Source organism: Tauraco erythrolophus, chromosome 2 (genome assembly GCF_009769465.1).
Source record: "Tauraco erythrolophus isolate bTauEry1 chromosome 2, bTauEry1.pri, whole genome shotgun sequence".
NCBI lineage: Eukaryota > Metazoa > Chordata > Aves > Musophagiformes > Musophagidae > Tauraco > Tauraco erythrolophus.
In genome coordinates this window covers 11,967,035-11,990,086 of record NC_141466.1, presented here as the reverse complement: position 1 = coordinate 11,990,086, position 23,052 = coordinate 11,967,035, and the positions used below count along the sequence as shown (strand labels likewise).

General features: G+C 37.5%; 1 protein-coding gene across 1 annotated transcript in view; it reads left to right on the top strand.

The window, feature by feature from the left end:
- Window positions 1–10,955, top strand: part of RNF217 (ring finger protein 217) — a 60,349-nt gene extending 49,394 nt beyond the window's left edge. Inside the window, exons 4-6 of the mRNA XM_086632101.1 lie at window positions 443–644; window positions 8,694–8,765; window positions 10,882–10,955. Coding sequence (XP_086488227.1) covers window positions 443–644; window positions 8,694–8,765; window positions 10,882–10,955 — 348 coding nt within the window. The remainder of the gene's footprint in view (window positions 1–442; window positions 645–8,693; window positions 8,766–10,881) is intronic.
- The last annotated feature ends 12,097 nt before the right edge of the window (window positions 10,956–23,052 follow it).

Sequence of the window (23,052 nt, the reverse complement as noted above, 5' to 3'; positions counted from 1 at the left end):
AGGGAGTGGGGCCACAGGTGACATAAGAGGGAAACCCACCTGTGGAGGAGTCAAACAGAATTCATAACTATTTACTGTGCTGCTCTTGTTTTTAATTAAGTTTGGTGCTAATGTGTCTGAGTAGTAGAAACAAGTTTTCCGTAAGGGTGGGGATCGCTCATTCTCATCTGATACAAACAGTGTTTAAACAAAGAAGGAGAATTACGTAGAAAATATGTATGGAAGTCTGGAAACAACTATAACTCATATTTGATGTTCCGAAACATGCCGTAGAAAAACATTATTGTCTTAGGACAGCTGCAGTATTAATTAATGCAAATGCTGAGTTAAGCAGGGGATTGCTTTTCATCTGATGCATGGACTGTGCCAGGTAGTGCCTACTTTCCTGTGCTTAGGGAGGGGAAAAAAAATAATACTTTCTTTTTTTTTTCTGCTCATAAAGATCCACATCCAGAGAACAGAAGGGTGTGACCACATGACCTGTTCACAGTGTAACACTAATTTCTGTTACCGTTGTGGGGAGAGATACCGCCAGCTCCGCTTCTTCGGAGATCACACGTCAAACCTCAGTATCTTTGGATGCAAATACCGCTACCTCCCCGAGAGACCACATTTAAGGAGATTAGTGCGAGGCTCTGTCTGTGGTGAGTGGATAAATATTCCTTGTGGAGAGCTGCACAATGAGGTGATTGGAGGGAGGTGGCGTGGTGGCCAGTAGTAGTTAAAAACCCAGTGGTTTAAAGTATTGGATGGGCAACCTGTTGTTTAGTTATGTGAAAGGTGGTTTATTAATTGCACTCCTTAGACTGTATGAGAGTAAGTATTGTGTCATCTTCTGATAACTTCTGTTTCCTAACCCTTTTTAATAATATCATAGAATGGTTTGGGTTGGAAGGGACATTCAAAGATCACCTAGTTCCAACCTCCCTGCTATGGACAGGGACAACTTCCACTATACCAGGTTGCTCAAGGCCTCATGCAACCTGGCCTTGAACTCCTGCAGGGATGGGGCAGCCACAGCTTCTCTGAGCAACCTGTTCCAGAGCCTCACCACCATCAGAGTGAAGAGTTTCTTCCTTAGATCTAATAGAAATCTCTCCTCTTTCAGTGTAAAGCCATTGTCCCTTGTCCTATCACTACATGCCCTTGTGAAACGTCCCTCTCCAGCTTTCTTGTAGATGCCCTTTAGGTACTGGAAAGCTGCTAGAAGGTCTTCCCAGAGCCTTCTCTTCTCTAGGCTAAGCAATCCCAACTCTCTCAGCCTCTCTTCATAGGAGAGGTGCTCCAGCCCTTGGATCATCTTCATGACCCTGCTCTGGACTTGCTCTAACGTGTCCATGTCCTTCTTGTGTTTGGGACCCTAGAGCTGAACTCTGTACTCTGGGTAGGGTCTCACGAGAGCAGAGTAGAGGAGGTAAGAAAGCTGGAAAAATACTTTCAATATGCATGTTGCTGGCTGTGTCCATTATTCTAAAAGCATATAGGAGAAATGGATCAGAGCAGGAACCTTTTTTAAATGAACCTCTGTGTCAAGGATCATCTGTTTGAATAAAGCGTTGTTTGGATTTGAACCCGATCTGGGTTTGAAAAACCAAATCACTCAGATTTACCCAATTAAATAGGACACTTATCTTTTAACCATTAGCTTTGTCAGATAAAATCCAGTTTAAAACAAAATACAACTGTATACATTAACTTCTGTGACAGAAATATGATGCCAAAAGCTTGAATCTTTTAACTAAAAAAAAAAAGGCACTCCTAATTTGCTTTTGAACTAGAAGTATGTCAACCTATAGAAGCACAAGAAAAGTAGATAACAAAGTAGGTTATTACCTTATGTGGTATCTTACATATACATTAAGTTCAGTCATTGTAGTGAGTTTACAGGGTGTAAAGCTATCTGTAACATTATAGGAAATGATTCTTTTAAATGTCAAAAACTGAGGACCTATTAAGGAAAATAGGACTTGTTGAATTAAGGCACAGAAATTTGAGATGACTTGGAATTCACCTAGGATTGGGAAATGCTTTGAGCTTATCAATGAGTGACATTGAATGTAGAGGTAAAGGAAAGAGACTGAATGAACCTGTAGAAATAGAAGTAAGCAGACCTGTGGTGAAACCTACTTCTGAGCCAAGCATGTTCAAATAAGAAAAGGAGGTGACTTCCATTCGGAGTAATACAAGAGCTGGCACACAGACTCATAGGCCCGTTAATAAGAATGCCGATCGTGCCGCTCTGCGAGGTTGTGGGTGGCCCGCAAACCCGGAATGCTTGTTTAGCAAATGGCAATAAGTCAGGCCCATTAGTTTGTCCTCAGGAACTTGCAAGGCTTTAGAAAAAATTTTAAGAGGTGAATTAAAAACACAGAAATAAGTAGGAGAGTGGATAAAAATTCAGAATGTTCCTACTCTGATACATTTTGCAGAGATAAATTCCACTGCATGAGAAGATCCAGTGTAGATTACAGACAATGCTGGCACTAGAGCACATGGGTATAAACTGTTCATGAATAAATTTAGGCTTAAAATTCAAGAACTGTTTCAAAGTACTTAAGATTTTGGAAGAGCTTTTAGTAAAAGCCACAATGGCAAACAGTGTAAGCTGTTTTAAAATGGATCTTGGTACATTCAGTGGAATTAGTGTCTGTGACAGCAAGGGACTGTGCTCAGACACGTTACTGAGTCTGTGCTGCTCACACGTGGAATCATGGGTAACCTTCTTCCAGAATGAAACCAATATACAATAGAAATACAAATGTAAAATAAGTGGGTTTTATCGCAACATAGATTTGTGAAAAACTACGTTATTATTGTCTTAATTTTCGCAATGGTTTACATGTAAGGTATCTAAATACGCAGTTGGCTTGTTTTAATGCCACAAAGTCCAAACTACAGGTGCGTGCACTGCATGTGCATAACTACTGTAAAAATTATTTTCTGTTTCTTGTGCTTGTTGTTTTAGGAAACAATAATACACAACCTTTTTCTTTTTTAAAAAAGAAACGGCTTTTACTGGTAAGAAAGAATTAGTTTAATCGCAAACAGTGACTTGGAGGCAGTAAAGAAATGTGGAAGTATACAGATGAGTTAAGGTTCAGTGCTGAAGGTGTATGTGTTCGTATTTATAAAAACAAAGTATAAGGCATTTTACTCTCATTTCCTGTTTGCAAGTGTACTTATGGTTTGCCTTAATTGGTAAACCAAGGAAGGGTTCAGCTTAAATTTCTCATAGGGTTTTCGGTTAAAATTTTCTCTCCAGGACTACTTCTGTCACACAGTGTTATTTCTCACAGGAGTAATCATCATTTGAATAGGGACAGAGCTCGCTGAACCTGCCAGCACACGTAGTAATTGCCCTCACTTTTACAATAGCTTGTTAACACCCAAACTGATGACTCAAAGAATTCTGCATTGATACTCATGACCTTAAATCTCTGTTATCTCTAGAGCTGTAAATTTTAATATCGCTCCTGATACACTTTACGAATAACTATCAGAACACTCCAGAGCTCTAACAGAACTCACCCATGAAAATCAAAAAATAAAAGTATTAAGCCATTTACATTAGATTAAAATTCAGGAATTCAGCTCACTGCTCTTTCTCTGTTGGATTAGATTTTAGCGATGATTGGCATATGTGAGCCAGTCTAGATTTTTTTAATTTTGTTGCTATAAAAGCACATATGTGGGTGTGCACACATTTTTTTAAGAAGGCATTATATTGTTGTAAGATTAGATCTCCTGACGCTTTTGTTTTGAGACAGTGTGATCCCTAGCTGTGATAGTGTTGTTCAGTTTGTGGATTCTGTCTTCTTGAATGGTTGAAATTTGGCAAGATCAGCTCTCTTTGTAAAACTTCAACAGGATTGATCTATGCCTGGTAGTTGGGCAAGTGTAAAGGTCTGCCTAATGAGTTTGTCCCCAGCAGCGGCCAATTAGAAATAAGATCTCACTCTCAGTCTATTTCCAGTAATCATTGTTTTAGACACTACCTTAGTTAAGGTTTATATCTGAACTTTTGCTTAATAACTATCAATAGATGTATCCTTCACCATTTTATGTAGTTTTTAAGTTTTGGCTTCTACAGCATCTCTGCTGTGGCAGTAGGATTTCATTATGTGTTGTGTGGAGAAAGTATTTCCGCTCCTCTGTTGGTTTTTTTTAATTGATTCCTGGTAATTTCATTAGTTACTTCTTTTGACATGAAATTGAGTAAATAATAATAGCTTGTGTACCTTCTCTTATCTATCTTTTATAGACCCTCCATCAGGGTCTTCTTTGTCATGATCTTGATTTTTTTTTCCTTTTTTTTTCCTGTTTTATTTTGAACTGAAGCTTCCTAGTCTTAATCATTTAAGATCAAGTTGAAAATCCAGAAATGTTTAATTCTAGTTGGAGATCTTGCCTAGGCTCAGAGATGTCCCAGTAGCTACAACTGTAAATGTAAATACATTGAGGCTTTATCAGGCAAGAAGGGAGCATTATCATCAGTAGGTGTTATTGTACAAGCCTGGGATTTGATTCCATTCCGAGAGTCCACAGAAGACATTAGAAAGAGGAGATAGTAGCAGAGAGACAAGCCATTAGAAGCATAGTCTCTAAATTTTAGTAACATGCAGCAAGAAATAAAGGTTGAATTTCCTGTAGTAAAATACCTTTGCTAGTTAGCTAAGTAGTGGAAATTAAGAGGATATTATCTTGGCTGTCAGTGGGAGACTGGTGAGGTGTTGCTAGATACATTTTCTTCTGTGACTTTTCTTACTTTCTTGCTATGGAGAAGAACTACTTATTTATGTAAATGTGGTGAGTTTGTAGCCTTGTGCATTGAAGGTTTTTTGGCTTGTTTCTGCTAAATCTGGGTGGGTGAGGTGTGTAGAAAGGAAAGAACACTTCATGGCAGGCTGGCATGCTATCATGGTTTCTGTTGAGAAGCAAGTGTTTGTGCCTACAATCACAAACTGTTCTGTAGTAGAAATAAGGGAAAAGCATTTATGGCAGCATACATTTAAACATACTTTTCTTCATAAACCAATAGTTTTGTAAAGGTAATAGAAATCACAGAGAGAAGATAAACTGGGAGCAGAAATGGTCTCTGAATTTGACATTTCTTTCCCCTCTTCAGCTAGCATAATTTTTAGAAAACTTTGTCCTGTGACCAGTACTGTGAGGTGAAATTGCTTTTATCCTTCAGTCCCAGCAGACTTACAGATTTCATTCTCATAGTAATTATTTAGCTACATTGTTGAAAGTAGTGTTTGGTTATAACTGGAGTTAGTGATGAATCACACAGAAAGGAAAAACATGTTCAGCTGTCTTAAACGTCCTGAAGATGCCACTTTTAAGTACCACCTGAATTCAGATGGGTGAATTATATTCAAAGTCAATTGCGAGGTACTTCATGGATACATGACAGGATGCAACGTATAATAATGCTATTGAAGCAAATGAGATTTTTTTGTGTAGTGAACAGCATTTCGAATAGGATCCTGAAAGCAGCATGTTTTCAGATCTGACTGACATGTCCTCCAGTCCCAAGACAGAGTGCAAGGTCACTTTATGTATGCATGGCTTTGAGCACCGCAGAAGGAAGCATGCATTTCTAGGATCCAGTCTTCATTAGCAACTTTATCGATAATTTAAGTTGTTTTGATTTGTAAGAAGTCTCCTACATACACCTGATAGGACCCTTTAAAAACAGATGCAAACTTGTATTAGAACTTAAATCTACGTAGATATGACTGCTTTGATTTGTAAGTAGATAGATTTAGTGGCTCTGCTTAAACATATAATGATATTTAGACTTGGAAGATAAAACTTTTTATTTATCATATACTAGTGATTAAATTTGTTTTCTAAAACTAATATATTAATTTTTTACATGACAAAGAGTTCTCCAAGGATTTATGGCGTTTTGTATATACCACAAACCGTAAATACTACAACCAACCCGAAAGTTATGCAAGGCAAAAATATTCTGTCATGGTTCTCTAACGCTTCCTCATTTTGCAGAAAAGCGTCATTCTGTACATGACAAGTAATGCAACCCCTCTGAGATACCTGCAAATACAGCTATTAGATTACTACAGATGTCTAATTCTATATGTTGAGTAACACAGTAGAGAGATTGTCTACCATTAATTTGAGTAGAATTGTAAAAAGGTTCCCTTTTTAGCCTCGTGCTATTTACAACCATTTGTTTTTAAGTTATCTTTTAAAACTAGCTTTGAACGTTACCAAACTGGCTGTCATAACCTACTGCTGAAGTCACCACATGCAGTAATGACCCAAGATTTTTTCAGCTCTGAGGCATGTTTTACATTTGTACTCTCCGCTAGCAGTCTCAGAGCTAACAGATGTGGGACGATAGATCTTTGGGAAGTTTAGTGCCTGCAATAAACATCCTTAGTCTCGGCAGCATTTCTTTGTGTGTCACAATTCCCTCTATGATTAAGAGCCTCGTAATCCTTCACACTACGACAAATGATGTGTGTCAAACTGGAATTGAGTATAAAGTTATATTTAACTCAGACATGTAAAATGGAGCATTTTATAATTGTTTCATACAACACTGATAAAAATGATTGGAGTAAAAGGTACATATGGAGTAAAAGGTATATATCTACTGCTTTGCAGTGATTGCTGCTCTTTGTACTCTTGCCTGATGGGAAATTGTGCAAGTCTTATTCACTTCATGTGAACTTGTTCCTTAATTTTAGTTTACAAAGGTAAAGAAAGGTAAAGGATTTAAGTGTGGTGGATACATAAGGAGAAAAGGTATCTTGTTTTGTTTTTAAAATATAACCTTTAGAAAGAATGCATTGATAACCAAAGGAAGATAGTGTCTCATGACGATGAAAGGTCGCTTTATCCTATAAGATCTTGGAACTGTACAATGCTCTGAATTCCATGTTCACAGGCAGAGGAAAAAGGCACTCACTTATGCTTTATTTCAGCTCTGAGTTAGTTTGTCAAATGTAAGTAAACAAGTTTTTAAATTTAATTAGTTTAGGAACCATTCTTTGTGTCTGCAAAGATATGACTCCAGTGAAAAGCTAGCTTAGCCCTTTCTGCAGATTCTGTTTCTGTGTACTTAGTCACTGTTTGAGTGGTTTAAGTTTTTAATAATTTGATAACAAATGTCATAATTTTCTAACATTCTAATTACGTAGTTATTAACAAAGTAGAGAGTTCATACCTTGAAGCAGTATTTTATAAGCTTTACTTTGAAATTGTTAAAGGCTCTGGTAATTTTAAATGTTTTTAATCGCTCATTTTTGGAGTTTTTCATCCAAAAAAAAGAGGCTTTCCATCATTCTACATTCCTCCTTCTGTCTACACTTGAATAACTTACCTGACAACCTCTGTGTGTATATAATGCAGCACAGTGGAGTTCCAAGAAGGACCACCATTAGGATGCCTAGCAACTAGGCTAATACCAATAATATTTGCCAATTTGTTTCTTCTAGGAATTAAAGTTTCCCACCCACAACACTCCTATGAAATGGAAAAGCTATCAAAACAGAACATGAAAAGGACCAATTCATTTAACTGCTGTAAATATTTCCAAAATATCACATTTTTCCTTTAGACTGCCCAAAGAAGTGGCTCAGGTTATGGAGAGGCTTACATCATTATTGAATGAAGTAATCCATTTACAGAAATCTGATACAAGTGACTTGAAAGACAGAAAGACAGGGAAGAGAGAGGTAATGAACTCGCTTTTCCTCTCTTTCTACAGGTGATCTTTCAAACGCATGCTTAACTTAAAAAATTGCTTAATTTCAAGTCCCTGATCAGACTGCCGATGCATCAGTAAAAATGCCTGCTCTGCTGTGTTTTGAAACAGCTGAGACAAAAGACATCTTTGATCCAGCTGCTCAGCCAACATAGCCAGGGAAGATTCTGCCATTAGTCGAAAGCATGCAACGAAAGAAAGATAACTTGGATTCAAAGTTCAGTTTCAACTGGAGTGTTTCAGAAGGAACCCTGCCTTCCCTCCATGCATTTCTACACATCACGAACTCAATAGAAATAAAGAACATGAGCATGTTTTATTGGTTCTTAGAATCTCAAGCTCTAGCCAGTGTGCTGCACAACCTTACTGCCTTGCTCGTATAAGAGCAGCAACATGTCCTTTTGAACGTTGATCCAAAATAGACTTGGCTGTGGTTTGATTTAGGCCTAAATCGCCACTGCGCACGAGGACTTCACCATAGCCTTTCAAAGCAAGCAGAAGCATATTTAGAGGTGATAGTCTCATTGCCTTGAGCTATCCTAAACTCTCCAAGGTGCTGGTTTGCCCGGCATCTTTCCAGGCTGGTTGCTGTACAGTAGGATTCCAGAGAAGCCAAATGATGGTAGCTTTATAGCTATCACATTTCCTGTTGATGCCTGAGGGATTTCAGAATGGAAACAGAAGTAAATGCAAGCTAACTGTTAATGTACAAAATGAGCTGTGCTCAGAGAGTTGCAGTGGGTGAAGAGGGCAAAGAGAAATGTGTGCAGGGAACTGGCTGAGAGGTGATAGCTCCTAGCTGGATTTGTAGGATGAATTTACAAATAGGAATCGTAGTAAAGTATTAAAAAAAGAAACTGACTTTTGGGAACCTGATATCAAAATACTTATGGATGGTTGAAGAGGAAGAAATAAAATGCCTACTTTGAATTGTTTAATGAATTTTGCATTTCAGCTGGAAAACTACTCATTACACCGCTAATACTGGTTCTGGGACTGGCACTGGGAGCCATAGCTGTTGTAATAGGTAAGAGTTACATATGAGAATGAGTCTGATTTTGCAGTGACTGTCTATATGACATCTCAGTATTTTCATCTCAAAGATAACACAAAGCACAAATTTCAGAGATACTGTTTTAACATAAAGCGCGTGACTTTTTTCTAAAAAGTGTCTTTAGAATATTTGTTTTCTTACTTGCATTTTGTGTCTATTACCACGTCACACCCCTCCAAGTATTTGGTTGTTAAGGCTTTTCTGAACTAAAATCTTTAACTGGTATTGTTAAACTAGTGAAAAGACCAGAGTAATTTAATTGTTTTGCTGGGGGCTGGTTGAGTTGGACCCTCCCTTTAATCACCCAGTGGATCACAATTCTAAGATGTTGGCCATGTGCATGACGAGATTTTTGGGGCACTAGGCATATTCCCAACAACCCTCCAGCTTGAAGATGCAACAACAACAACGACAACAACGCAGCAAATTGAGAGGAGTAAATCTCAAAATCTGGTTCGGTGCATAGGCTGCCAAACTGGATTCCATCACAAAAAATGGTACTGTGAACTCATTTAACATAGTATCAAAGCTCTGTTAACATGATTGTATTAATGTGGATGTAGTTATTCTAGCAAATCTACTCTTAGCCTGGCTTAACTGAATTCTCCCGCAGAAATTAAATAAGCTGCAAGGATATATGTGTAATTTTGCCATGTAAGCGCATATCCACTATTTATGTTGGCAGTAATAGGTCAGTCAGGAATCATCCTGCTTCACAACTCTTCACCAAACTACAGATTTGCACTGTGTGCCCAGCCCTGAGGGCATGTTGGGATGTGGCACCTTTATTTCAATATAGTAAAGCCAAAATATACCAGGATAGTTACCTTCATAGGATTGTACATGTCCAGTCAACATATAGCCAAAATACCATTGCAGCTTTTCTGAACTACATCTGGCCAAATAAGGAATATTGCTATTAGTCTCAGTATTTAGACTAAGAATACGTGTCTTTTTCCTATATCAGTGTTCAGAGTTGGATTATGAGTATAGATATCTATCTTAAATATGTATTCTTTTTAGTGGCATTTGTATACCAAAAATGCGGGCAATAGTGGTTTCTTAATGCCAGTAAAGCCTTTTTTCTTCAGCAATCTGGTATAGTCTGCGCTGGGAAAAAACCCACTCTTTTGCTGATATTAAAAATGAAGAAGGTTATGCAGTAATACAGCAGCAATAATAGCCAGTATGCTGTTGAAGTCCCATCCTAGGTATGGCCAGATAAGGTAACAATCAAGAAGAGCAGCATGACCAGTTCCAAAAACATTGGTTATTTATAGGAAAGTTTTGATGTAATTACAGCAATATTTACTGCCAACACAACTGTTAAAGTAATCTTAGTATCATAGTTGGAAACCATTTTACACCATTTACAAGGCTACTGAGAAAGCAAGGACCCTGGTGACTGTAGTTGTTTGTTACATGCTGTTACTGTAATGGTGTCTGAAAAGGAAATCTGTCACCACTTCAGTCAGCTGATGGCGAGAGAAAGGGGGAGATGCTTCTCAGTTGGGTTTGAAAGAGTGCCTCTTGTGACAAGCCATTTTTCACTTTAAGCCTGATTGATTTATTTATTTATTTTTCCTTTTGCAGCTTCCTTTCTCTCAAAAGACTTTTAAGAATAAATAGTTCCCTGCTCAGGCAAGGATAAACATTTGCTATTACTTCACAATAGGTGAAGATCTTTGTAAAAGTAAATATAATTTTAAAAAAAAGTAAAGCTATAACATGCTGTCCCTATTGCATGTGAAAGTGATTGAAAACTAGTTTAGTTAAATCAGCCTTGGATTTAGATCTAAGGATTGCCAAAGTGCTTTTAAAAGTTTTAAGTTTGTATCTTACACAAAACAGCGTGGTTCAGGAATTAATTTGTCAGAGATGGGAGCAGGGTTAGCCAGCACTTGTTCTAAAGTAAACAAAGTGTAACTTAACTCATTACCAAAGAGACTCTTGCAGATGAATGTTTTTTCTGCTTGTCCAAATTCTCTTGAGCTGCATCTGAATACTCTATGTACCTTGAAAGAACACAATGCACGCGCAAAGGATTGCATTTAATTATGGTTTTCTTCTTATTTTCTTCTTTTGGCAGGTTTATTTGTGTTTCCTATCTATTGCCTTTGTAAAAAGCAGAGGAAAAGGTCACGGACAGGTATGCCCTGGTAAGGATGGACCTTACTCACCTGAACTGAGCTGGTCCTGCAAGGGCTATACGCGCTTTGTGCAACAGAGCAATACAGTGCTGGTAACAGCATCAAAGCCACCGCCTTGGAAGAAGAATGAGCGATCTCCTGCCTGTCTTCCTGCGGCCGAAAACACTACTGCAGACCAGAAAGCCTCCTTGCTCTGGTGCACTCTGAACAAGATGGGCCCCCTGACTGCTGCTTTTTAAATGTTTTGGGGTTTGTTCTTTCTTTTTTTTTTTTTTTTTACTTTGGAGGATTGTTTTGAGTCTAAGTTTCTGAACTAGACAATCAAAGTCTGTATTGTAGCCACAACTCTACTACCGATCTGGCCTGTGAAGAAAGCATTTAACTGCTAACATGTGCTCCGTTTAACTTCGATGTCGGCCTTTAAGGGGGAAATGCTTAGAAGTGTTTGGACTCTTACTGTATACTGAGCATACTACTTTTGGTATTAAAAGCTACTTCTGTAAATAACTTCCATCACACAGCATTCTGTTCAGCATACTGAAACCCCGTCACATGCCAGAGCACGACAGCTGGTTATCTTCCGAGTCCTCCTGCTAGTGGGCAAGAGTGTAGGTTCCCACCGCCAAACTGCAGTGCCTCAGAGGGAAATACTCTGACTATTGAAGCTCCCTGATATTTACAAATATGCTGATTGGTTTCACTTTATTTAATTTATGGTAGTCTATTGTTTAAATTATGGCAGTCTGTGTTGATTGGGGGGGGGGGGGGGGGGGGGGGTGGGTGATGGATTTGTTAGAGTACAGCATTTTGAAACTCTCCCAGAACAGAAAAAAATTTGGAAGTTTAGATAACAACAAGTATCCGTGGCCTGTTCTGTCCCAAGATATCCCTGAAGCATCATGCAGAACATACAAGGAAATGTGTTTGCAGGGAAGCTGGGAACCTGCTCCTCTGTTCTGAATTAACATATAATACACATGCTACTTGTGTGAAGATCGAGTTGATGAAATTTTATAACTGAAGTAGCAGGTTTTGTTTGTTCATTTTAAGTAGGCTACATAAGTCTTAGAGCATCCACTGATGTCTCATGAGGAAAATCTGTGAATTTTAGCGAAGGGGAGAGGTCATGAGTTCTTAAGAGACTATTCATTCTTGTTCCCTGCTTCTGGTGCTTCTCTTCCCGGCACGTTACAGATCTGAAGAGAATAGCTATCCTTGCTCTCTTTTCCTAACTTCAGAGTACCCCTGTTTGCTACCAGATCTCTTTCTCAGCACATGACCACAAAAGCAATGCAATTCAGCATTAGGAATCAGCTACTCAGATTTTTTTCAATTTTAGTTATAAGCCAAATTTATTGTGCAAATATAACTTAAAGGAAAAATATAGAATAAAATAAATTTCTGTAGGCAGAACACTAACAATAAAGAAAGGAACTGAATAAGAGAAGTATCTACTTTACACTTTAAAAATACAACCTGATCTTAAAAGGTTAGATTTGTACTGTGAGGGTTCTTTTTTTTTTTAGTATATGTGTGTTCGAAGATACATATATATGTGTGTGTATATGTATGGGGAGAGGGGGAAACAGGGAGATGAGCAATGTCCTAAAGGGTATACAAACTTCGAAATTCAGACCTGCAAATGGCATATCATTTGAGAGGATGTACTTTGCACCGCTTTCTTTGAAAATTGATATTAAATGTGAATCTAGTTGTAATTTTTAAGTAAATAGTATTCTTCCCCACCTACGTAATACTGTTACAAGATCCTCATTTAAACTTCAAAGCCTCAGTGGAAAAAACTGATGAGTTTCGTTTACCTGGAAATACAAATACCAGCTTACTGTAGTTGGCTAGTATGCTTGTTTTCTGTCAGCTTCTGGTTTAGTTTTCTTGGTTTTTTTCTTGTTGAAACAGCATGTAGAAGCACACCATAGTAGTCAACAAGTACTTAATATTTCCGTTTGAATTTAAGGACGTGTTGACCCTGTTGTCCTAATGGAATAGAAATGGTACCTTTCTAAGATTTGCAAATTAAGCTGGGAAGCAACGACATTTAGAAGTAAAGTTCAAAGCATATTGTCAATGCAAATCCACTCATTAATTAGATTTCTTCTTCTGTCACATGTCAGTTTTCTATTTGTGTTCTATCTGAGGTTGGAAGCTGCCTTAAAATCGATCTTGTTTTTGAGTGTGTTTTCTGAGGCTATACATATCAGTTGTCTTTGGCTTACTCAGGGATTTTTATTCCTTTCTTTAAATGTCAAATAATGAAGATATTTTTGTATTATTTAGAAAAACCTTCAGACCTCAGAGTGAGAGAGAGAGAGATATAGAAACAGATAGATTTGGGTTTGCAGTGCAGTCTGTAATATGGTGTCAAAACTATTCTGCTTGAGAATATTTTAGTACCTGAGATTATCTGTAATTAACTATACAGTGGATTCATTTCCCTTCTTTTCCTGGTTCTTTATAAATATGTGAGCTATTCTTACAGTCTTTGTAGCTGTTTTCACCCTACCGTGTTTGCCACTTTGAGTTTCTGATGGGATTTCACTAAGATCAGAAATTAAGATGCTAGAATAAAGAGCATAAAAGGGAAGATAATAGATCTGCACTTATTTATATTCAGAAAGCATATCATTATGGGTGGAGGAAAGGAACACACATTTCAACTCCTGTATTATCATTTCATCTAGGCCATTTTGATTTTATCGGAACAGATTAAATCAAAGGGAAATGGTTCTTCATTTTCTACACATAGCAAAATGAGGCATCTTTGATGTTGTAAAGATGAGAGAGTCTAATCTGACTTTCCCTGTAGGGAAAATAAAAATAGGAATGACAATTTTTGCTTTTCTGTAGAACAGGAAAAAAAATTCAAAAGCCAGGCAGGGTGGAGATATGGAAGTGTTTTTTTTCCCATCCATATAAAAATATCCCCACTTGAATAGTACATAAACAGAAATTTTCATCAATATTATATAACATAACCAACTGAAATATGAAAAGTAGTTTAGCACAAAACTTCATTCGATAAAATGCTAGCTTTTACACAGTTCTTCTCATAGCATAGGAAATCTTACACACATCGAGGTCATGTCATTTGTTTTACAAGCATTGATTTATCAGTTTGAAAGAAATGGAATGAACTTTGTTGTAAGGAAATTCAAGGATGTTTTTCTTTTATGTAAACGTTTTGATTTTTTGTAACTGGACTCTAAAGAAACCCTCAGACTGTTTTGCTCCATCTTTATTAGCAGAAAACTTCATCAGGCAGCTGAATTAACCTGCTCAGGCAAATTTCCTGCTACTGTATGCTGATCATTGGGATTGCTTTCACCACATTTAATATTTAAGATTATTTATCCCTGTTAGAATTTGTTGCTCACTGATATCTGTATTTACACTAGGAAATGCTTAAATCCATTCTGCATCAGCCTTCTATTCCTAGCTTGCCTGGAAATGGATTTGCCCACATGCTCAGGCTTCCTTGCAGGCATGCACTCAGGGCTGGTGCCCTCCCAGTAGCACCGTGCTGTGTGTGCCCAGTCCCACTCCTGCTGGGGAGGGCTGGCTGGACGCACGGGTCAGGGGAGGGGCTGCTCTCCCTTTCTCCACTAAGAGTAATTAGTTGTATTTCATTAATTAGGTCAAGTCTCAGGGCTGCTCAGCCATGCCAGTGGTAGGATGATTCTGACTGCTGCAGTCTCTCAGAGCAGTTAGGCATATTTGCAGAGCTTACCCAGGAGCTTACGACTGGAAAATAATTGTGCTTTTCCTTGTGTCAGTCTATTAACCAGTGAGAAGAAGAAACTGAGTAAGAATGCAAGCGAGAGGCAGAAGTGGAATTCTGAGTAGCCTCGAGCTGTAGTTGACCCATCAATTCCATACAAAAAAGTCTCTTAGTCTTCAGTTGTCACCCCCTCTATAATAAACAGTATATTCATATCTCTCAAATGTCGATAAATACAGTGCACTTTGATCTATTATCTTCCTTTGGTGCAGTGCACATGCGTAAGTAAGGGAGGATTTTGATGTTACTAGTGCTGACTTAGTGACTCTTCCTGGTATGCTAGGGTTTTTTTAATTTACATCTATTTATTGGTTCTGAAAGTCTGATCAACATAAAGTTTTACATTATTAAAAATACTAATTTGCAGGGACTCTGGCTAATTTGACTAGAAGGTGGTGTGGATCACCATCAGGTATTCTTTTTAGCCAAGTGGCTTTCTGCTCTTCCAAAGACTGCCATATCTTGTGTGATGTTAAACGGTTCTCTAGTGATTGAAAAGTTTCTCTTGCCAGCTAGATCTGAGAAACTGTTTCCTATTCAATGGCCAAATAGTTTGCCATTTATAGAGTTTTTTTACTTTAGTTGTGTTGTTTTGTTTCTTGAGCAAAGCTTTCATCATTCATAATGCTTGGTGTGATAATTGTGTAGTTCCAAGTTGTGGGTAAGAACCATGAATTACTGTTACTTTTATAATCTATATTAGATCTCTGATTTGCTGATAGAAAGAATCCTACCTGAGGAAACTATTAGAGAGATAATTTCTTAGTTTTCTTTAATTTTGCAGCCTTATAGTTGTAACAGATCGGCTGCATTCTGACATCAGCCATAGCCCCATTAAACCAGAGAGGTAATACTTATTTCCATGCCAGCATGGAATTCGGCCCCAAATACTTTGGGGAATTTTTGGAAACATTATTGATAGCTATTGTGCAGCAACTTGAAAATCTGGTTCACTTCTGAAGTAGTGGAAACTACTATGGAGCTGGTCTTGTCACTCAGAGTGATGCTAGTGCTGTTTAAAAAGTGCAGGAGAGGGCAGGGAGTTGGGAAGAATTTCCAGACAACATTCTTATTAAAGGAAATGGCCAGGGAAAGGAAAGCTAGCTTTTAATGAAATAGAGACCTTAATGCTTTGAGTCACCAGTAAAGTTAGAAACAACATCCATAGACAGCGTTAAGTATAACGTATCTTAAAATTCTGCTTTCTTCAGTGTAACACGTGTTAGCACAGTGTAAGAATTGGAATTACAGCTGCTCAGTATTTTTGGACTTAACACATAAACGCACAACATAGAGTCACGTTGCTGACCTATTTGGTGGCTTGTCTTGCTACTGTTGTATGAAAAAACAGCTGATCCTTTATTCATCTGCAAAACTAGCAGTGTTTTCACTTAAGTACTGCTCAAGCTATAACATAATGCCCCCAATTAATAAAATGCTTGTTGCAGTTACACAGGACTGTAGTTTCCTGGTTGATTCTTCCTTATCATTCTGTGCATAAGGGCTCAGGATGTATACATTCCCTCTCCAGTTAAGGAATGGAGTGCTCATGTTGGGCAATTAATCACTGATGCTCCTCTTAGCCTGACATTGAAACACCATAAGGTAGGGAAATGAAAGCTGATCTTAGAGTGCATGCTCTGATTTCAAAAGTAAAAATGTGTAATAAGCTTTAATTACATACTCACTAGTAAAAAATAAATACGTACATTTCTAAGCATAATTCCAACTGTTTATTTCTAAATACATTTGTTAATGATAAAAAATAGTTATAATAGTAATTAGTTTATTAAAAAAAGGCATATTGTGCAAAAGAAAACCTTTTTGGAGCTTATTTGGCTTATCAAAACTTGTAAAATTAATCCGAAGTATTTTGGATGGATCAAAGTCAGAAGAGGAGAAATTTATTGTGTAAAAATACTTTATATTTTTAGCGTAAACTTGGATTTTGCACATACCTGCTTAAACACAGTTGCATGCTAACCCCATTCAGTGTTTATCTTGTTGAAAACCTGTCAGACTGAAAACAGTACTGTTGAAATTTTAACCTGCTGTCACTGAGCATGATGTTACTAATACAATGCCATGTTTACCTCATTTTTAGAAGGAAAATTCACTTACAGAATCCAAACCAGCTGTTCAGATATTTTAAACCTGTCCTGTAAAAGTGCTGATGCAGTCAAGAAACATTTTCATGCCTTATGCAAGTTCTGGGTAAGCAGATGGATTCAGTCTTTAGTCATGGACTATCTTTTTGCAATTCTTCATATCAATTTACATTCTGCTGCTTTGCGTCCAGAAATGGCAAGGACAGGAGTAGATTTACATTTCACTGTGTTTGCTATCTCATAATAAAATGTTTACCATATTTCTGTTTGTTATACGCTTTATTTCTAGTGCTTTGTTTCCTTTCAAATTTCATGATTTGAAACTGTCTTGTGAAAATGGCTGAAGATGAAATTGGACCTGGGAAATGTGATCTCATAAGAAGTCATTTCAGTAATGCTTTGCTGAGCTATACCAGCAAAAGATTAATTCTGTTGTATTTAAATTACTTAAATGCAAAATACTGAAATCTGTTTTTCTTCAGGGCTTTTATTTTTGCATTTTTTAAAAATATAATTAAACAGCACAGTCATCTTTGTTATGTAACAGACCATCTGATTGCAAATAACTTTTTAAGGTATTTGTTCATTCTTTTGACTATGGTAGAGATAAGAATAATAGGTGGTGAGAAAAAGAAAACATGATCTCTGTTTCTGAGGAGGTTGCTCAAGCTGAACTTTATCTTAATTCCATGACAATTCAGTGAGAAATCTTCCCCTGCCTCCCTCTCTTCTATATATTTTAAGATGAAGAATTCCATTTAAATTAGAGTTAATTTGAATGGAAGGAGGACAGGGTAGTGGGATGATAGATCATGTCCTTTTTAGTGTACAGGCTTCTGGCAAAACTAGAGTGCTGGCGAAAACACTACGGCTTCATTAAGAAAGCAAGTTCTAACTCCACATTTGGGCTGTATAAAAACTAGATGCATCAGTGATTAGAACTTTCTGTAGTATATTTATTTGATGGCTAAGAAGTTATAAAAACTGGAGGTAGGCAATACCCATGTGGTCAACACTGAATTGCAGTATTGAGTGTGTTTTGTATAATGAGGAATTTCAAATGTGTAAGTGCCTTATTTCTTGGTGTTCGTATGAAAGGTGTTCGTTCCCCTCCATAGAGCAATGTGGCAATTTCTGTTCCATGGACTCCTGCAGACAGACATGTTAAGCCAAAGCAGCCAATACTAGTTTGCTTAGAAAGTTGAAAAATGTTGTGTTAGTGAAGAGGTTATCTTTTTACGAATTATAAAAATAATCTGACATGCCTGTTTTAATTCTGATGATCTTGATCTCATTTCTGAGTTTTTTTTAACTTGCTGTTCCTCCCTGCCACACACCCCCATCTCCCTTCAGGCTTCTGCAGAAATGCATCTTGTAGGTGGTGTTGAATGAGTTTGGTCTTCCAGCATAATCAGCTAGGAGTTTTTAACCACTTACAGAAATGGAACTTTATGGAGAAGATAATTCAACTGAAGTCAGCATAGACCACAACCTGTGGTATGTATACCTTAAAACTCCAGGCCTCAAACAGCCCATGTTCATGCTAATTCATGAAGGTGGAAGCACTGAGGAGCACGGCACACAGAGGTGCACTGTAGCTAGGTTGGGACTTAGAGCAGTTCAACAGCATTTCAGTGGTATCCAACTTGAACTAACATATCCTGTTAATATAAGTTGGTAATTCTTCTGGGGTGGGTGTCTTGATGGACTAAACCATCAAACAAACTTGGTGGAGCAGCTCTGGGATCTCTGCCCAGCCTTTCATTGCATGATGGGGAGGTATGATCTGAAAAGTAGTATTTGTTTTACTGTCTTCATATAGCTTCAAAAGGGATGCTGTAGGGTTTATTTCTTCTTCCAGGATTACTTCCTTTCCTAGAAGACAGTGGAATTTTACCTTTTATGATCTAGATTTTCTAAAGGACCTGTTTTTTCTTACTAACGTTGCTCCCACTTTTGTCCATCTATTGAAAGTCAGGTGCCAAGAATAAGCTACTTTTCTAAAATTATCTTGAATTATATGAATTTGTTAGAAATCATCTTTTGAAAATATTGGAAGCTATAAAAAGGTAATTATCAGAAGGAAATTTAGTGGGTGTAAGATGAAAAATGATGCTTAGAAGGTCTATTTATTGAAGATTCATGATGATAAAATGGTTTTAATGTGTTCAATTTCCTCCACTAAGAATTTGTGAAGGAAGAAAGGAGAAGAGGGAGAAATAAAGATGAGAAGAGTATCTCTTGAAACCTTTTCTTCTGAAATTCTTGAGTTTTTCAGAACTGTAGGAGAGGCTTTTTTTTCCCCTCGAGTTCTTAATTAATAATATAGCTGTCACTTGCAGTGTTATTTCTTCATGAAGCATCACACGTGAGCGTTTAATCAGCTTGCATGTCTGAAGTTTTTGGTGATAGGGAATTCAATTTAGAGCCATACTGCAATAAATTTGTAAGTGTATTATCATTCTTATGGATATTGGAACTTCTATTTCAGTACTATCCCCAGTTTTTAGGCATTAACCAAGTCATTCTGTAACCCATTGAATAAGAGGCACCACGTATCAAAATATTTCTTCAATCTTATGAGTTACTGTTTATTTTAAAAAGTTATTTCCTTAAATGAAATTCTTCTCTCTTAAAACCAGCAGGCACACAACCAAAATGCTGGTAAGGCTTTTCCATTATCTTTGTCTTGCATTTAACTGATAGCTGTATTTTTTTGTTGCATAGGGTTGCAGCAATGGTCTTCATGCTGTCATAACTTGACGAAAATACTCAGTAGTCTTGAGCAATATTTTACAAATAATCCATCTTCAAGTTGGTATTTTAAATGTATACCAATAAGTATAAGTTGAGTGTGCTACCTTTGTGGCTGCTTTAGTTTTTTTTGTCAATGTTTTGTAAGGATTATTTCTTGCTACCCTCTTCAGAGAGTGCCTTTTAATTTAGGAGGTCTAGAGACGGTTCACTGAAGTCTTCTGTTGAATCTACCATGGTAATGTCTGGTTTTTAAACTTGTCCTGATGAATGTATGACTAAAATCCTGTTCTTTAAAAAGCTGTAGTAGACACAGGTTGTATATGCACATGTAGATGCATGGATACAAGGGAAGGTGTTCTGCCAATGTTTGTCCTGCTGGACAGGACCTTTTGAAAGTAAGTGAATTTTTTAACAGTTTTATTTTCAAAATGTTACCTCACTAGTGTTCAGTAGTAGATATGTCTCTGTACTGCTTCACTTTGCTAGATACAATCACAGTCATGGTAGGCAGTTTAGTTTAAAAGACTCTACAATGAATCTCGTGTCTGTATTGAGAATGAAGTTTGTAAGTCAGAACTTACGGTACTTCATTTCCTTTAAAGGCATTCCTTTTGCTTACACTGATATCCCAAGCCCCTGTTACTGACAAACTGAAAAAGTGCTTCCCCGTGATCAAATGGAAGAATGTAAAGTAGCATTTGAATGCACTCCACCTGTCTTAGAATCAATATTCAGAAATAGGGGGGGTTGTGGATTTAATGAATTGTGGGAAGACGTGTTGTAGAGTTCGTTCACTTGCACACAAGGGGTTTTACAATGTCATCTAGTAACGTCTGCCGAATAAAGTTTTGAAAAAGAAAAATAAAACTTGTCTGAATGTTTAACTTTTTCTTGAAACGATTGTATGTAAGAATGATAGTTGACCACCTCCAAGGAGTCTTGCTTAAATCTCTAATCTTTTTTGTTTCTTACATAATCCTGAAAAAATCCCACTGAATTATTTAAATGTCAGAATCTTTGTGTTCACAAACACTGTATTATAGTCACTTCAGTCTAACTGCTTTAACACTGAGAATGACACCAGAGGTAAAAAGCCAGATTACTGTGATGAATATTTTTATGTAAAATACTCTCTGCCATGTGGTATCATCTCAGGGCTACTGTTTTCATTTGTAAAACATCTTAATGTGCAACACAAAATTTTACCTTCTCATTAAATGTTAAAATGTTAACTTAAAACTAACGCAATACAAAATGAGGAGAAAATACACTGGAATCCAATTTTTCCATTCCCTTGTTAGGACTACTTCCTAAAGCTCTGTCCCTTTCAAAGACAGTTTTCAGAGAAAGCAGTCTGTAGCTGTAAACTTGAAACATGTAATCCATTAATTGAACCAGGTGCCTTTTTCTGGAAAGGAACCGTTTTCAGTTTCCAGGCTTTGTGAACTGACAATATTGATGGAATGTTTTGTCGGATGGGTTGGGGATTTTTAAACAGTATGCCTAATTATGAAATTGCATTCACCTGTTCATGCACAGGCAGACAAGGTAGCACACTCACCTACAGTTTGTTGCTGTAAGAAATAAAGCTGGAAAAGAATTCACTGCAGAGAAATACAGAGCAAAAATCTTGAGACCCATGCTAGGTGCCTCTGGCCAAGGACAAGCCTTTCAGCTCTCTCCCAGCCCCCTCCAAAACAGACAAGTTTTGCAACCAAACATGAAGGGCATCATACCAGAGGTTCTTTATCTGCAGGAATTCTAGCATGCAGTCTGTAGCAGTGGAAGGATGGTCAGGAGGCCGAAGAAATCAATACTCCTAGAGCTGAAACTGAAGTTAAACGCTAACTTCTCACTTGCAATTTCAAACTCTTTGACAAAAGACAGAAAAGCAGACTTTGATTACAAACATGGTATTTCTCTGAGTAAATAGGACTAATGTGCTCCACAGAGATTACAGATACACAATCGTAATTTTTAGATGCTTCCCTTCAGGTGATTGATGTGCTTTTGCAGGTACTTGAAATAGTGGTTATAGGAAGTAAAGATAGGCATTTTCCCTAAATCATTAATGCATTTGTGCCTGCTTATAGGAAATTGCATTTAGCCATTAATAATTAAAACATTAGCATTCAAAAACTTTTGAATGGATATTTGAATTTCTCACGCATTTCCTTAGTAGTTCAGTTCAGCAGCAAAATGTGGCACTGGTGTATTGGAATGTGGACTATGAGAAATACTGGCTAATGGGAACAATTAGCATTGGCAGCCACATGGGTAAAGCTGTCATGCTTTGGAGAAGTCATAATGGCTTTTATGAAGGAGTCTTGCCTTACCAACCATGAAGTTTATTTGATAGGTCAGCAAGTTACCTCCTTTATGTAGCCTATTTGAAATTCTAGAAATCTTTGTTGGAATGCCTTACAATAGCCTCAAATTAAACTATAAGTAGGCATGGGCTAAGAAAGAGGATCTCACATGAACAACGTGGATATCGTATTGTCAGAAGATACAAACCAGTTGGAATAAATAGCTTTTGCAGTGAAGGGAGGATATCAGTTGAACTCTGCAGAGATCTGTGCTTGGACTTTGCTCTTGAATGTATTTGCAAATGATGTGAAAAGCAAAAGGTAAGTGATGGAGTAACGAACAATGCTGATGATGGAGAGTTATCCAGGATGGTAAAGATGAGAGCTAGTAACAATGATCAAATTAATGGTTTTTGGACAATGAACAACGAAATAGAGGAAGACTCTTCAGCATGGGAATGATAGAACTGATACATAATGGTTACCATGTTTGTAACAAAGATCTCTGTATTGGAGTGATGCAGGAAGGATAAAACGGTGACTGAGTATTCCTTTCTCTGAAGAGATGATGAACCAGAGAGCATCACATGAAGCTAGTGGCAGCCGTAACAAAAAAAAAAAAAAAAAAAAGAAGAGAGAATCTGTATAGAAACAGCAAAAGACTGGTGGAATCTCCTGCTGAAAGGTATTGTAGATGCTGAGGGCTGAAGTGGAAACTGGAGCAGTTTACAGGAGAAAAATAAGTTTGTGGAAAGTCACCAAATGTATAGATACCCTGTTTGGCCCAGGAAGTCCTTTAGTCAAAATCATTTGGGGGCTTGGACAGTAGTAGATGGTAGTAGTTGGTAGTAGTTGTTTGCCATATCTTACATCCTTCCCCAGACACCTGATTTTGCTTACTATCAGAGATAGGATATTGAGGTCCCTGAAGCGTTGCCCTCTTTTGGATGCACTCATGGTTACCTCAGCCTTTTCCAGGCTGTGTGTTCCCTCTTCGTTTAACACTTCCCCTACTGGAATACCAAAATGGTCTGAAGTTAAGCTTTGTTTTCATGACCCTGGAAGTGACAGATACATCTAAGTCTACGTTCTGTGCTGCCTCAGACTTCGCCTCCTTGACTGACTTGCTAGAAACACTCA